Here is a 15,674-nt window from a genome sequence, read left to right as displayed (position 1 = left end):
GAACCGCACGGCCACACAGGCTGGCATCGAGCGGTGGTTGATCTGGGTACTGATTTCTCAGGATCTATGCACCCAAATTGCGTGAAAATGTAATCACTTGCCAGTTCTAGTATAATGTATTTGTCCAATGAATATCCGTTTGTCGTCTACATTTCTTCTTGGTGTAGCAGTTTTAATGGCCAGTAGTGTATATCATAACTTATCTACCGGGAAATTACTTACGATTTGAAGATGAGGATTAAGGTTCTTCGGCGCAGGACAGGCGTCTTGAGCAGGCCAAACACGCTGGCTGAGGTCTCAGCGGCTTCTGCTGTGATTTTGTACGACATTTCCTAAAATCAACACAGTGTATGTTACTTCCATATGTCCATTACGATTAATTTGTAAAAGGCGTCAATATTGTAGTAGTTGGAAACCTGAAACTTCCTGGCAGATTAAAACAGTGTGCCGGAGCGAGACTCGAACTCGGAACCTTTGCCTTTCGCGGGCTGAGCTGCCCAAGCACGACTCACGGCTTTAATTCCGCCAGTACCCCGTCTTCTACCTTCCAAACTTCCTACCTGGGAAACCTGTCGTCCAAGCGGGTGTGGATATCACCCACCAGACTAGCAGCTAAGTTCAGCATATGAATTTTAGTCAACCATTGAAGGCTCACATTGGTCGAACTGGGACGCTGGAGGTGTTGTAGTACTGATACCAGGCCATCATCTGACCCTTCAACGGTGATGTAAGTCGTGGCAGTGGTGTGTGTACATTACTGCCAGTCGATTGTGTGGGATTAGTGGATTAAGACGGGTCGACGTGCAGACGTGACAGAATAGTTGGAGGAGGATTTCGTCTCTGACCACAACACGAATGATGTTACCAGATTGTTGATGTGTCAACGGAGACTACAAGGAATGGTGTACCACTCACATGGTTGCAACTCAGCCAAGGAACTAAGGTCGTAAAAGGTTCCTTACCGACAGGGGCCGGAGACGAATGTCACGCTTTTACCAATAATGTTACAAACCCGACAGGATACCTCGCATAAGACCATTGCTCACACCAGCACATCAAGCTGCTCATCGCCAATGGGCTAACCGACGCAGGAACTGGACAGTAACTGGAGGCATGTACTTTGGTCCTACGTATCAGCATCTGACCACTTTAAGAATGATGCAATGCTTAAAATGTCTATTTTCTGGGTGGTAGCGAGATGCAAATCGTCAAGCACACCGACAGCCTTATGAGGCGTTTAATCTGCAGTGTGTCAAGGGTGTAGTTGATGTCTTAGGTGGGTCTGTGATGTTTCAGAGTATTTTTATATACTATGACCTGGGCAGACGCATACAGGTTACCAGGAAAAAGAACTAGGGCGTTTATTTCAATATTCTCGGTGACAATTGCTGGCCTTTTCTCCCCAGCTTAATTTTGATTATGGTGTCGACACTCCCGCCTTTTTGGTCCCTGCCACACCTCACGTATCCCGTTAAATCACTCGAACTTAATCTCATGTCTCCTACTAAACTGTAGGGTCAAAGAAACTAGTACACATGCTTAATATCGTGCAGTTATCAAGGATACACCAGTGGGCCTTCAGCTCCGAAATCCTCCGAATTGAATGGTTCACACGCTGACACTTGTTGATGGCCCTGTATTGAAGTCTGCAACAGTTTGCGAAAGGGTTGCACTTTTGTCACGTTGAAAGATTCTCTTCAGTCGTCATTGGTCTCGTTTTTTCAGGATCTTTTTCCGGCCGCAGCGATGTGGGAGATTTGATGTTTTACCGGATTCCGGATATTCACGGTACACTCGTGAAGTGGTCGTACGGGAAGATCCTCACTTCATCGCTATCTCGGAGATGCTGTGTCTCATCTCTCGTGAGCCGACTATAACACCACGTTCGAACTCACCTAAATCTTGATAACCTGCCATTGTAACAGCAGTAATCGATCTAACAACTACGCAAAACACTTGTATTATATAGGCGTTGCCGACCTCAGCGCCGTATTCTGCCTGTTTACATATCTCTGTATTTGAATACGCATGCCTATACCAGTTTCTTTGGCGATTCAGTGTATTTGGAACAATGGGTGAAACAAATGGTTCAAATGGCTCTGAGCACTCTGGGACTCAACTTCTGAGGTCATTAGTCCCCTAGAACTTAGAGCTACTTAAACCTAACTAACCTAAGGACATAACACACATCCATGCCCGAGGCAGGATTCGAACCTGCGACCGTAGCGATCACGCGGTTCCAGACTGCAGCGCCTAGAACCGCACCACTTCAGCCGGCAACAGTGGGTGAAACGCAATAATCAACAGACTCTCACTTTTGTAGCTTTACGGGATGTAATCATTAATGGGCGGCTTCAGCTGGATACGGCATACCCGAGAAAATTTGTGGGGCCTCTGGTTCGCCAAATTGAGGACGTTATTAAGGTCGGAGGCGGTGTGACACGGTATTTGCAGGAGACCTCCTGGGTGTGACTAATATCTCCCAGCTGAGTTGCCGGCCGCGGTGGTCTCGCGGTTCTAGGCGCGCAGTCCGGAACCGTGCGACTGCTACGGTCGCAGGTTCGAATCCTGCCTCGGGCATGGATGTGTGTGATGTCCTTAGGTTAGTTAGGTTTAAGTAGTTCTAAGTTCTAGGGGACTAATAACCACAGCAGTTGAGTCCCATAGTGCTCAGAGCCATTTGAACCATTTTTGAACCAGCTGAGTTTATTTACACAGTGAAACACTCCATGTACAAAATTGTTGAGTGGCATTGCCCTACACATCTAACTAAAAACCTTGTTGGAGAAGGACGAAACCAGCCACAAATACTTTTAAAATGTTTTATTTTAGTACCACAACCGGTTCCGGCTACCACGCCCAACTTCAGATGGATATTATTTTCCGTTACACAAGTATTTTGACCAACAGCATGTCATCTGTTCCACACTGCACAACGGTATCTAGCGCCGCGTTATAAGTTGTTTGATTAATAAAGATACTCTAATGTGCTTGCATTTTTTACATGTGATGCTAAGTAGCTGTGTTCGCTTACGTAAGTTCCAGTGTATGGTGATTTGTTGAGAGTTGTGCTCCATCTAGTTTTCTAGCTTGATATACATGGTGCACTCGGACTTCACAAATTTTCGTCCTGCGCGAACTTCGCGCAGTAAATGTGCGTTAAAAATTGTCAGCCTGGCAACATTGTAATCACATGCACGGTAACAACCTCCGTCAGCAAATACACAAGCGTTGTGCAGTGCAGTGGATAGTGTTTTCGGTTGGCATGCAAGAGGTCGAGGTTTCGTTTCTGGGTCGAGCATATTTGTTTTTATATGCTAAAAGTAGTCTCTGTGGTACGGTATCTGGCCTCTTAATCGTCATGCAGTGATTACACAGGGTCTTCTACAATACATTTGCAGTTGCATACTACGACCACAGAAATGAAAGAACAATCGTTTTCGTTGTGCAGCTTTTGAAGAAGACTTTTGCACGTCGTGGACGCAAATTGCCTCGCGCCACCGCAACTGCTAGATTCCAAACCTGTTTTCTGCGTGCCTCCCCCAATGGTCCCATCGAAATTATTTGCAAAGCTGCTAGCCCTACTGGCGAGACAAGATCCTAACGGACTGTAAATTATCAGAGCGTGGCAAGAATAATAGTTGGTATTAATCGATGAGGCCATTGGGGAAAGGTACACAGAAAACAAATTTGAACTCTAGTAGATGCAGTGCTGCGAAACAATTCGTGTCCACGACATGCAAAAGGTTTCTTTAAAAGCTGACCAATGAAAACGATCGTATTTTCCTTTCTGTGTTCGTAATACGTTGCTGCAAATCTTTTGTCGTTGACCCACTGTAATCGCAGTATGACGATTAAGACGCCAGATACCGTACCACACAGACTACTTTTAGCTAATATTAGCAAATACCCCATGACCCAGAATGGAACCCTCAACCTCTTGCATGCTAACCCAAAACACTGTCCTCTATCCACTGCACCACCTGCACAGCACTGTGCTATATCTTGACAGGGGTACTTACCGTAAACGTGAGTACGGTGTTGCCAGATTGCCAATCTTTAACGTCCATATACTGCCCGAAATATGCGCAGGACGAAATTTTGAGATACGTTTTTATATTGCCAGTGTGTAAGGAATCGCGCCGCGATGTCCGAATGCTCGAATTTTTCTTCACCCTGTAAATGTTGTTGATTCCACTCTGTGCACATATTGTAAATATATTATTGTGGCTTACTTCATATTATTGTTAGCACACATGTGCTATGCATTTGATATTTTTGTTTACGACGCTAAGATTATCATTAAGCAAAGATGGAAAGATATCATTCCTTAAAAATTGATCAAGTATATAAACACAGCAAAGACGATGTGTGGTATGTGCAAAATGTAACATGTTGATAAACATGTTATTAACAGTAAGGTGCTTGCACTCTAAGAGTAAACTATCATTAAAAGACAATACGACAAATTGTGTTGAGCATTTTTTAAATTACTGTTAATGAAAATTATTGATGAAATAATTTTGAAGTCTTCTAAATTAACAGATACCAGGGACTAACAAAATAAAACACTGACATTTAAAATGATGCAGCGCTTATAATGTTTACTTTCGTCAAGATGGCGAGGTGCAAATCATCAAGTACATTGACGGCCCAGTGAAGCGTTTAATGCTCAATGTGTGAAGGGTGTAGTTGAGGTCTGATTCTGATGTGCATAGTGAACAGATATAAATTATGACATTTATCTATCGTCATTGTGTGATGCATATATTGTGAATTTTAGATGGTTGTCACTAAGATCAGGCACTTTCGGTCCATTCTGAATGGTTCAGGCTCGAGAACGAACCAGTTGGTTCGATAATAATCGCCAAAACATATGTACTGCTGCTGTGGCAGATTTTGAAATTATCCCTACGTGATACACTAACACGTTTCGGTAACGTTATTAATCAGTCCGACTTCAGTACCAATCACGATTTAAATGGAACTATGTTATTTTTTGCGTCACAAATGCATATCTCAGTGGAACTACGAGGCGGTTTCTTTCAAGTAAGTATCGTTTTGAAATAAAAATAAAATAAGTGGACTTTTCTTAGCAATTTTATTTTTACATAAAAGCCAGCACTTTAGTCTACTTTTCTACGTAATTCCAGCGAATATTCGAAGTGTTTACATTTGTTTGCCGAGTATCTGAAATCACTCCTCCGACTGAGAATCCCCCTGACTGTGAAATACGCGATGTGATCCGTTTTCTTAGCGCTAAAGGCATGAAAGCGGCTGAATCTCATTCCCGTATCAGTGCAGTATATGGAGAAAACTATGATTGTTGTGATGGTACGAAATGGGTGAGAGTTTTTAATGATGGCGGTAGGGATGAGCATCGGTGATCTTCAGTCATTACTGACGATTTGGCGCAGGAAGTGGGAGAGAAAAGACGCTTTCCTATTTCGACGTTATGTGATGAGTTTCCTCAAGTGTCAAGAAGTGTGCGTTATGCTATTGTTGCCTAATCAGGCGGAAGATTTTTACGAGTATGATATTCCAAAGCCGACCGTACGATATGATAAGTATCAACATTAGTTGATGGGAATCATGTAGAAAAGTAGATTAAAGAACAGGATTAAAGTACAGGCTTGCATGTAAAAATAAAATTATTAACATTGTCTACTTGTTTCATTTTTATTTCAAACTGTACTTACTAAAAAAACTCACTTAGTAGTTCAGTGATGTAACTCTTCTGTAGGCAATAAATTAAGGAATAAAAATTACATTGAAATTGGAAGTTGTCGCGCTGTGTACAACTGTCGCTATGGATACCAGATGATTTTTTAAAACATAATTGGAGTTAAACGTTAATTGCCGTACGTTTTATGCCAACTGAACATTTTCTTTGACTAAGTTTTTGAAAACAGCTCTTCAAATAAGCAGGAACTCAATCAGAAATATACAGTAAAAGCCACAAATAGAATAAGAAAAACTTACACTAACATTACGTAAAGGACATATTCTGTTTCCAGTATGGTGACTTACGTTTAAAATTGGCTGACAACAATTGAGATTGCGGTTAAAGTTGGCTAACAGCGCTGAAGATTAAACTGACTGTACTATAGTACTTAAACTTACGTTTAAAGTACAGTGGTAAATGCTGACATTAACAACACCAAATATTAAATTAACTATACAACAGTACTTGTAACGTTCCTGGTACAGTGTATACAAAGATAAATTATAACTACAGGAAACGAAATTTACATTTTAGGCGCCTCTTTTATCGGCGTATGTACAGACATTTCTGTACGTATCTGTGGTGTGTGTATAGACATATCTTTACCTATCTGCTTATCTTTCAAAAAATAGATCTCTAACAATTAAAATATCTTTCAAAACACATTATAAAAATACATGTTTGAAATATCTTTACAGATATACATTCCAGTCATCGTTTTTTCAAAATATGTCTTAAGATAATACGGCAGGTAAGTGTTCCATATTATCTCAATTTGTATCTATTACAACGTTTATTCTGTTGATACTCTTGTTCATTTGAAGAGCGAAACCGGAAAATAAAAACTACTAACTGCAACCTGTGGCTGTTTTCAAAAACTTAATTTTAACAGTCGCTCCCCCTGCAGGCATTGCCTGGTCTCGCTAAATATTCTTTGACGTTTTTAAAATTTCGTAATGGCTAAAGATCGAAGATGACTCTGCATATTTATTTACCCGATGGCGCAGGTTTCCGTGGTGAGAGGCAACACTTGGCTGTTACGTAATTCAAACGGCTACAATTACAACACACAAGCCCCTTTTCCTATAAGTTTTTATTCCGCGATTTTTGTCGTTTGATAGTTTTTTGAAAATGAACGCCTGTATCTCTTTCATTGATGAAGTTAGGAAAAGGCGGCGGTCTCCAGCTAATGACTCCCGGCTACTTTTCGTTTAAATCAAAATAGTTTACAAATATATTGAATTAGTAAAAAGTTATTTATTGTGGAACTGTGGGGTGCGATATCGTGTATTTAGTCAAAGTAGGGTAGAGCCACATCGCATTGGTGTATTTCTTACCATACTTACTCAATCATGTGTATGACCTGCTCGTACAGTGCGGTGCACTCGCTTGGGAGACAGGGGTGGCCAGACAAGGATAGAATCCACGCGGTGGATTAAGGTGAGGCACGGGAAGTCAAGTAAAGCATTTCTGCTACTGGATTTTTACGGTTTTAGAACTTTTAAGTGTTAGTTCTTCAAATGTTTACTGGCGCAACGGATTTTTATATCTTTTCACGCTATGTAATCTGATAGCTATGCAATGTTCGGAAGAGGATCTGCTACATGCAACCTTTAATCTGGATCATTGAAATTCCCACGTCTTTGTCTTGAAACAGTGTTCTACTACACAAGATTATTAATTTGCTCTGTATTACCTTCAAGACGATCGTGAGCTCAACTTGAGAGCGTCGACTTTTTCCCGGTGTTTAATCGCAGGTAAATTGTTAAATGAAATAATAGACCCTCAGTTATTGCGTCTATGTCATCACTTATTATCTCCAGTTTGGTTTTGGCATGATCTTCAACTTTACTATCGATTCTAACAGATTATTTCACTTGTTCATCACTTTATTAAATTAAAACGTGTTCGATAATTTTCTTATTCAAGAGTCACAGCTATCTCGTGGATCAGTATACTGTCGAAACTGTTAGTTATTGTATTGTATCTACAACACTCCCATGTCTTCCACCGTCGTCACTCTTATGCCCAACACTGTCGACGTCGCAAGCATCTTTGTTCTGGGGTGAAGCTGCTGACGCTACCCATCGTCTCCTCTCCAGCGGTTTTGCGCTACGCTTTTAACCAATTGCGCCGCATGGTTTCGTGTGATTTGCTGATAAGTACAATATCCTTCCAAACTATTTCCTTTACCTTAGATGCCTTTTTTTATCAAAAACTTTGTGTTCTGCCTTTACGGCAGGTCTCGTCATGAGGGAAGCCTCGTCAGAAAGGTCCACCGCACGAGCGTTCAAAAATGGTTCAAATGGCTCTTAGAACTATGGGACTTAACTGCTGAGGTCATCAGTCCCCTAGAACTTAGAACTACTTAAACCTAACTAACCTAAGGACATCACACACATCCATGCCCGAGGCAGGATTCGAACCTGCGACCGTAGCGGTCGCGCGGTTCCAGACTGTAGCGCCTAGAACCACGCATGAGCGTCTAGGGAAGTGATTCCAGTGGTGGTTTCCCGTTGTCTTTCAAACTTCCGTATAAAACTGAATTGAGTTCAAGGTGGATTTATTTATCCACGCAACACTTTTAGTTATTTGTCAATTAATAGAAATGTGAGGTGACATCGAAGGTCTTCGAAGATATGGTCATCTTGCAAGCTTCATGAAACCAGTCTTCGAAATGAAGCCCACAATAACAATTCTGAATAGTTACTGGCTACTGAACATTTCTGTAGAAGTGAAGCTTTCACTATGTGTTTTAGATGAAGGAACCAATTATTGGCTTAGCCATACTGAGATGCAACGATTATTTAGGTTTCTTCCTGTTGAGATAGAGAAACACAAACATAAAAACAAAACAACTAAAATACAGTTTTTATCGATAGAACTTCATCATGTGTCATTATGAAACACGAAAAAATCCCGCAAGAAATAAAAAATCGGGAAACTGAAAATAATTGCATCCTTTTTGCTGTTTACATGGCTTCCACGAACATTCATTGTCTAAAACAAGAGTATTGTGGTTCGAGGGATGTGGCGGTCACTGCATTCTTTTGCGAAATAATCAATCCAGAGGGATTCCGAGTGTTGTCTTGGCCATCACCTTCTCGGATGTCCCACTCATTGAAAACATCTGGTCATGAACAGCACATCACTACTCGCCATCCAGTAGCACAGATGACTCTGGCAAGGAGTAAAAGCAGCATGAAGTGAGTTACTTGCGTCCGTCATCCAAGTTCAGTTTGATTCGATGCCCAGCCCCTTAGTCCATTATTGCTGTATGTACTGAATTTCGCACCATATTTACCCTCAATTCACCTACAGATTTAATCACGTACTCTTCCTGCTATACTCCACACGTGTAATAAATAAAATTTCTTTATTTGCTATTGCTCCTGGTTTTACATACATCCAACTACGTACATACAAATACTTCACAAAGCACAGTATGCTGCGCGGTGGACGGTACCCTGTACCACTACTAGTCATACCGTTTCCTGTTCTGCTCTCAAATAAGGAAAGGGAAAAACGATTGTCTATATGTATCTGTATGAGTCCTAATTTCTCTTATCTTCGTCGTCCCTACGAGAAATGTACGTTGGTGGCAGTAGAATCATTCTGCAGTGAGATTCAGTTGCTGGTTCTCTAAATTTTGTCAATAATGGTCCGCGAAAACAACGTCTTCTCTCCAGGGATGCCCACTTGAGTGCGTCAAGTATCTCCTACTAATCGCGTGTTGATCGAACCTACCGATAACAAATCTAGGAGCCTGCCTCTGAATTGCTTAGATGTATTCCTTAATCCCACGCGCTCGAGCAGTGCCCAAGAATGGATCGCACTAATGTTTTATTCGCGGTCTCCCTTATGGATGAACCACACTTGCCTATTCTCCCAATAAAACGAGGTCGACCATTCAGTTTCTTTATTACCGTCCGTACGTGCTCGTTTTGTATATCGCTTTGTAACGTGCCCCTAGATATTTAACGGTTGCGAAAACACACTTGACCTCTTAGCAACAAATAATCCTGAGTGAATAACGAGCATGAAAACCGATTCAGGGATTGTTGAACACAGGGTTGTCTTAGCGAGATTGAATATTGTTTTCCCCAAATCCTCGAAAAATAAGCGAAAAATATACCTGTTCAAAAAGGCAGGTAAAAATTCGCTTGACTCCTTTCCGAAAGACAATCTCCACTCATTCTAAATTAATAAAATAAGTGTTGACCAGATGTGGCTTAAATTTAAAGAAATGGTATCGGCAGCAATTGAGAGATTTATAGGAAATAAATTAACAAACGACGGAGCTGATCCTCCTTGGTACACAAAACGGGTTAGAACACTGTTGCAGAAACAATGAAACACACATGCAAAATTTAAACAGACGCAAAATCCCCAATCTTTTACAGAAGCTCGAAATTTAGCGCACACTTCAATGCGAGATACCTATAACAGTTCCCACAACGAAACTTGTTACAGACTTCACTGTGTCAAGCAATGACCCCACTAATGCCGTGTTAGAACATTACGCTATTATTTTTCCTACCCATCTACATTAACTTAAATTTTTCTACGTTTTTCTTTGATGCTGATGTTTAGCCATACGGTCTGTATTGAGCGTTTCACCTGTGACAAGCGGGAAAGAGATCATACTGCGTCTTTGTGGTTTAATTTTCCGTAAATGTTTAAAAAACAGCTGTTATAATAACATTTTTAGACCTTAGTTAGTCTGCAAACTAAAGAAGCATTTCATCGGATGCGTTTTCTTTTATTCACAATGCATTCTCAGCAGTACTTTATCCTTTTTATTCCTTTGAGTGTTGTAGACTTAAAAACTATCAATTTATATGTCGTGCCAGGTACTTTATCCGCCGGCCGCTGTGGTCGAGCTGTTCAAGACGCTTCAGTTTGGAACCGCGTGACCGCTACGGTCGCAGGTTCGAATCCTGCCTCGGGCATGGGTGTGTGTGATGTCCTTAGGTTAGTTAGGTTTAAGTAGTTCTAAGTTCTAGGGGACTGATGACCTCAGCTGTTGAATCCCATAGTGCTCAGAGCCAACTCTTACCGCAATTTCAATGGGACGCGTTTGATCATCCTCCGTGCAGCCTGGACCTCGCTCCTAGCGACTTTCATCTCTTCTTACACCTAAAATCTGTCCTTGGTGGTCAACACTTTAACGATGATGACGAGCTGAAAGAACATGTTACCACATGGTTGAATACACAGGCGGCAACCTCCTATGAAGAAGGCATACAAAAACGTGTGCCACGCTATGACAAGTGCCTGCAAAATTTCGAAGCTATGTAGAAAAGTAGTTTAACCGCTGTACAGTTTTGTACAATGAATATTTTTTCTGTATCTGTACACGTTTGTTTTATATAACGAAACGGAACTTACTTTGGGGACGTACCTCGTATACGCAGAATGAATAACTGAAAATGTCATCTCATCACACACCTTAAAAGAGCCCAATGGCTGCTTTGGAGCGGTATATGTGGTGTAGAACTGGTGCCAGGCCGTCACGTGACCGTCTACTACAGACCTAAGTCGTTGCAATTACGTGCTGTATACTCGTATGTGAGCTTCATGAGATCTGTGCAATAAGATGGGTCGACAGGGGGACGTGACAGAATGGCAGAAAGGAACTATAATGTTTGGATTTGAATACGACCACACCGTGAATACAACTGCACGATTTGTTGGTATATCAACATCAACTTGTCTACAAGGAATGGTGCACCACTCGCACTCATGGAACAAGGTGTAAGAAGGACAATCGTAAAAAGATCCTAACCGAGAAGCACCACAGCCAAGTTTCGATCCCAATCTATAACAGTCGGCTTCAAATCCGACAGCAGTTGCTACCGTCAATAAACGCAAGTCCATCTCAACCACATGGGGCAATGAAGAAGCTTCCTTTAGGAAGCCGTACAGTCCAGAATCGCTATTGCAATCAGGCAGAATGGCCGTGAGCACTGAGGCAATCATCCCACCGACGCACCAGGTTGAAGATGCGTCATATAAAACACCGAGTCCTGCTGCGTAAAGGCGTCCGTAATTGCCTGCTACACATCTTCGTCCGACAGGAATAGTCGACTCTATAAGGCCTTCTTTTTTAAGGGATCGAAGGCGTGATAATCGCATGGGGAGAGATGAAATTACAGGGCAGGTCCTCGTGTGTCTCCCACTTGAGCTAGCGTAACTTCTGCGTTACGACATTTGCGAAATTGGGGACGTGGGCTACCGTGAAGCAGCAGCATTCCTTGTCACAGTTTTCACACACGTTTCGCCTTAATTGTGTGCCGTAGTTACATATGCTTCATTCTCCGATTATATGTACTGATGTTTTCCCTTTGGCAGCCAAGAAAAAATTACAGCACGTTGGTCCTCTTGGACGCATTTTGTAATAATGTTGCCGTAGTTCACGTTTCTGCATTTACCCCACGCACGTCGAAAAGACACAAATGCTGCACTAGTCCTGGTATACATATCGGTTCTTATGTACCCGCAGCGGAGTCGTGCTATGTTGCATATACGCTGTAGCAACGCACTCAAACGGAAACTTTCCGATCGCCCCTTATAGTTTCAGAGCGAACATGGTGAAGGGAAATGCATAATATGGACATTTGGAGAGATATTCCTTGTATAAGGCCATTATCTCTGGCGCACTTAAGGGCTAAAAAACAAAGACAATGGTCAGTGGCTAACTGGAAGCGTATAGTGAGATCCTATGTGTCTTGATTTTGCCTCTTTTTCAAAAGATGCAAGGCTTCGAGTGCACCGACAGGCCAATAAGGAATTTTAGCCACACTATGGGACTTATCACCTGAGGTCATCAGTCCCCTATAACTTAGAACTACTTAAACCTAACTAACCTAAGGACATCACACACATCCATGCCCGAGGCAGGATTCGAACCTGCGACCGTAGCGGTAGCGCGGTTCCAGACTGAAGCGCCTGGAAGCGCTCGGCCACAGCGGTCAGCTATCGAGGTGCTCAGGAGATTGTACTGCCTCTGCTGATTGTTCTCTCCTCGCCGAGAACCGCATTCAGTCTTGATAAGAGTGTCAAGGCAGTGTGTTCTGTTGCGCGGATTAGCTAAAAATATCCATACAGCCGTCCATCGCCTGTAAGGTGATTCACACACGTATTCAACAGTTTCTTGACGTACTGGTTAGTATTAACATTTTGGTTAAAGAATCGGGTGACGATAAGGAAACCAGACATTGCGCACCAAACATCAAGTTTGGTATCATGCAATGGCCCTAGAAAGTACTGCCACACAGGCCGGCAGTGTGTGAATGGTTTAGTTCCTGCCAGAGATGGTTCCGTGAGGTTTTGGAGGTATTCGTCGTATTATCACTTGAGTTCACTCGTTTGGGTCACCGTGAACATAAACCACGATGTTTATTCCATCATTCTCGGTGAGAAAATGTTGCTCTTTCTTCTATATCTTCAAGATTAATGCGTTGTAGACAGTTCCGTCCCCCAACATGACAACAGCTGCTTTACCATGGCTATCCGAATACGCTCCTGGTTTTAGAAACTCTCAGGAACCCTACTGCAACTCGACTGGCCTGCTCAGTCGTCCGATCTTATCCCGTAGAAAATGTCTGAACTACTTGGAACAACGGATGAGACGTAGTGGTCAACCTCGGCACAGTTTGGTAGCTTTAGGGGATACGGGCCTTCACCTGCATATGGCATCCATGAAGAAAATTGTGAACCTTCTTCCTCGTCGAATTAAGATCATCAAAGTTAGAGGCCCTGTTACACGGTATTAGGGTGAAATCTTCTAGGGGTGTCTACTTCTTTGTCCAGTGCGCTAATCTGTTAATGTCAAGATACTCGTACTATAGTGAGTAATCTTTTCGCACCAGGAAAACGCAAATCATACCTCGCAACGAAATGTTAACACAAGGGCTGTTCACAGAATGCCAGTTGAAAGAGACCACGTGGTCTCCACAGAACAGCTGTTGACTGGCCATGATCTTGATCGCGGGGTGTTGCGCAATTGATGGAAAGCTTTATATAAGGAGAGTGCCGTGGGAATGCCGCCGTGTGACAAGGCTACGCCACTGACACGTAACCAGTGCCCTTGCGTAATCTCTGTATGCGTGCTTCCATTCATACCACCGCGCCACCAACACCCAAATGTTGTATTTTTGAGCGTGAAATACCTCAGCACTTCAACTGATAAGTGCGCTAGATCAGTTACAAAGACTGATAGTGCATATTACTTCTCAATAAGCGCCAGAAACGTACATAAACTCTAGTTGATTATCTGATATAGAGTTCGGAGATAATGTATTTTCTGTATGGACGTTTAGTAAGCTGATCGGACAAAAAGTTAGTCAGCCCTAGAAATCTCATTACAAGTATCATTTAATAGGGTGTAATTCCGTCCCTGGCTTGATAACCACCTGGACTCAGGAAGTGAGTCCATAAGGTTGTGTAGTTACGTCACATTCAGATTAAGCCCCTCGCTTAGAATTTGATCGCGCAGTATCATCAAATTGCAGGGATGCTCATTTGGGGATTCTACCCTCTGTTCCAACATCCCCCACAGATTTTGTATGGGGCTCAAGTCAGGTGGTTTTGCAGGCCAGTCGAGATGTAATAGGATGGTGTCGTGTTCACAAACCGAGTCACATATTCTTCCAGTCCGATGAACTCTGCTGTTGTCGTCTGGAAAACTAGGGGCATCAATAGCATACTCATCACGCTGATATTGGCTGAAAGGCAACACTTAATCATTCAGAATGTTTAAAGATGCAGGCTCGTGTCACTGGTCACCTCAGTGAGCGGGTCCAACATATGATAAGAAAAACACTCCCAATTTATTACAGAATCACCTCCGGCTTCAACTTGACCTTGCACCCATTTGGGATGAAATGCTTCATTTGGTCTTCTGTGCACTCGACGACGTGAGTCATTTGAAATAGACGACTTCACGTTACGCCAGTCAGCTATTGTCCACGTTAGATGATTTCTAGCACACTGAAGACGCGCATCTTTATGAGGCAGTGGCAGCAATGGCTTCTTGCGAGGCGACCGACTCCAAATGTTAATTGCATGCAGTCCCGTCGCAATATTCTGTAGCTAACAGATGCAGGTGGACCTTTATTCACTGCCCGCAGCAGTTCCTGACGGGTTCGGAAGCGATTTTGATCCACAAGCCGTGAGACATGTCTCTGGTCCATCTCAGTGAGGATCTGTTTCCGACCACACTGCTGACATCTTTCTTCGTGGCCACTGCTTGTAGATACTTTGAACAGTCCACCGAAAAACACCAATAAATCCAGCAACTTCACATACCGTATGGCGACGGGCCCGGCCAAAGGGGATTGCCCCTTTTCGACACTCTGTCACCTCCTTACAGTTATCCATATTTACGTACAATTTCCGCTTGAAACATGAATGTCTCACTTCCTTATACTCACATAGCAGCAGGCTCTGATAGTTCAACACGTGACTCGATCATCGCGTCATCTGTAAAGGCTAAACGATTCACCTGTACGTGCGCACTGGAATAACTAACTTTTTGTCCGGTGAGTTCAGTATATCTTTGACAGTTTGTATTATTATTTGATGGATTGCTTTTTGCTACACAAACACAAAGTAGTAAATAGAAAGTTGTCCTCTAGTGTCAAGAAACAGGGGAAAAGGTTTCAATCTGATTGAAGTAATGTAAAAAAGGGGGAAGGATACCACACATTTCCGTTCTGGATACTTTGCTTTCGTTGATACACTACTGGCCATTAAAACTGCTACACCAAGAAGAAATGCAGATGATAAACGGGTATTCATTGGACAAATACATAATACTAGACTGACATGTGATAACATTTTCACACAATTTGGGTGCATAGATCCTGACTAATAAGTACCCAGAACAACCACCTCTGGCCGTAATAAAGGCCTTGATACGCCTGGGAATGGAGTCAAACAGAGC

General features: G+C 42.5%; 1 protein-coding gene across 1 annotated transcript in view; it reads right to left on the bottom strand.

Annotated features, from left to right (window-relative positions):
• Positions 1–15,674, bottom strand: part of LOC126299472 (organic cation transporter protein-like) — a 382,823-nt gene that overhangs the window by 188,387 nt on the left and 178,762 nt on the right. The window contains exon 5 of the mRNA XM_049991395.1: positions 223–332. Coding sequence (XP_049847352.1) covers positions 223–332 — 110 coding nt within the window. The remainder of the gene's footprint in view (positions 1–222; positions 333–15,674) is intronic.

Source organism: Schistocerca gregaria, chromosome X (genome assembly GCF_023897955.1).
Source record: "Schistocerca gregaria isolate iqSchGreg1 chromosome X, iqSchGreg1.2, whole genome shotgun sequence".
Taxonomy (NCBI): Eukaryota; Metazoa; Arthropoda; class Insecta; order Orthoptera; family Acrididae; genus Schistocerca; species Schistocerca gregaria.
Note: the sequence above shows the minus strand (reverse complement) of the source record. Positions and strands in the feature narration are given on the sequence as shown.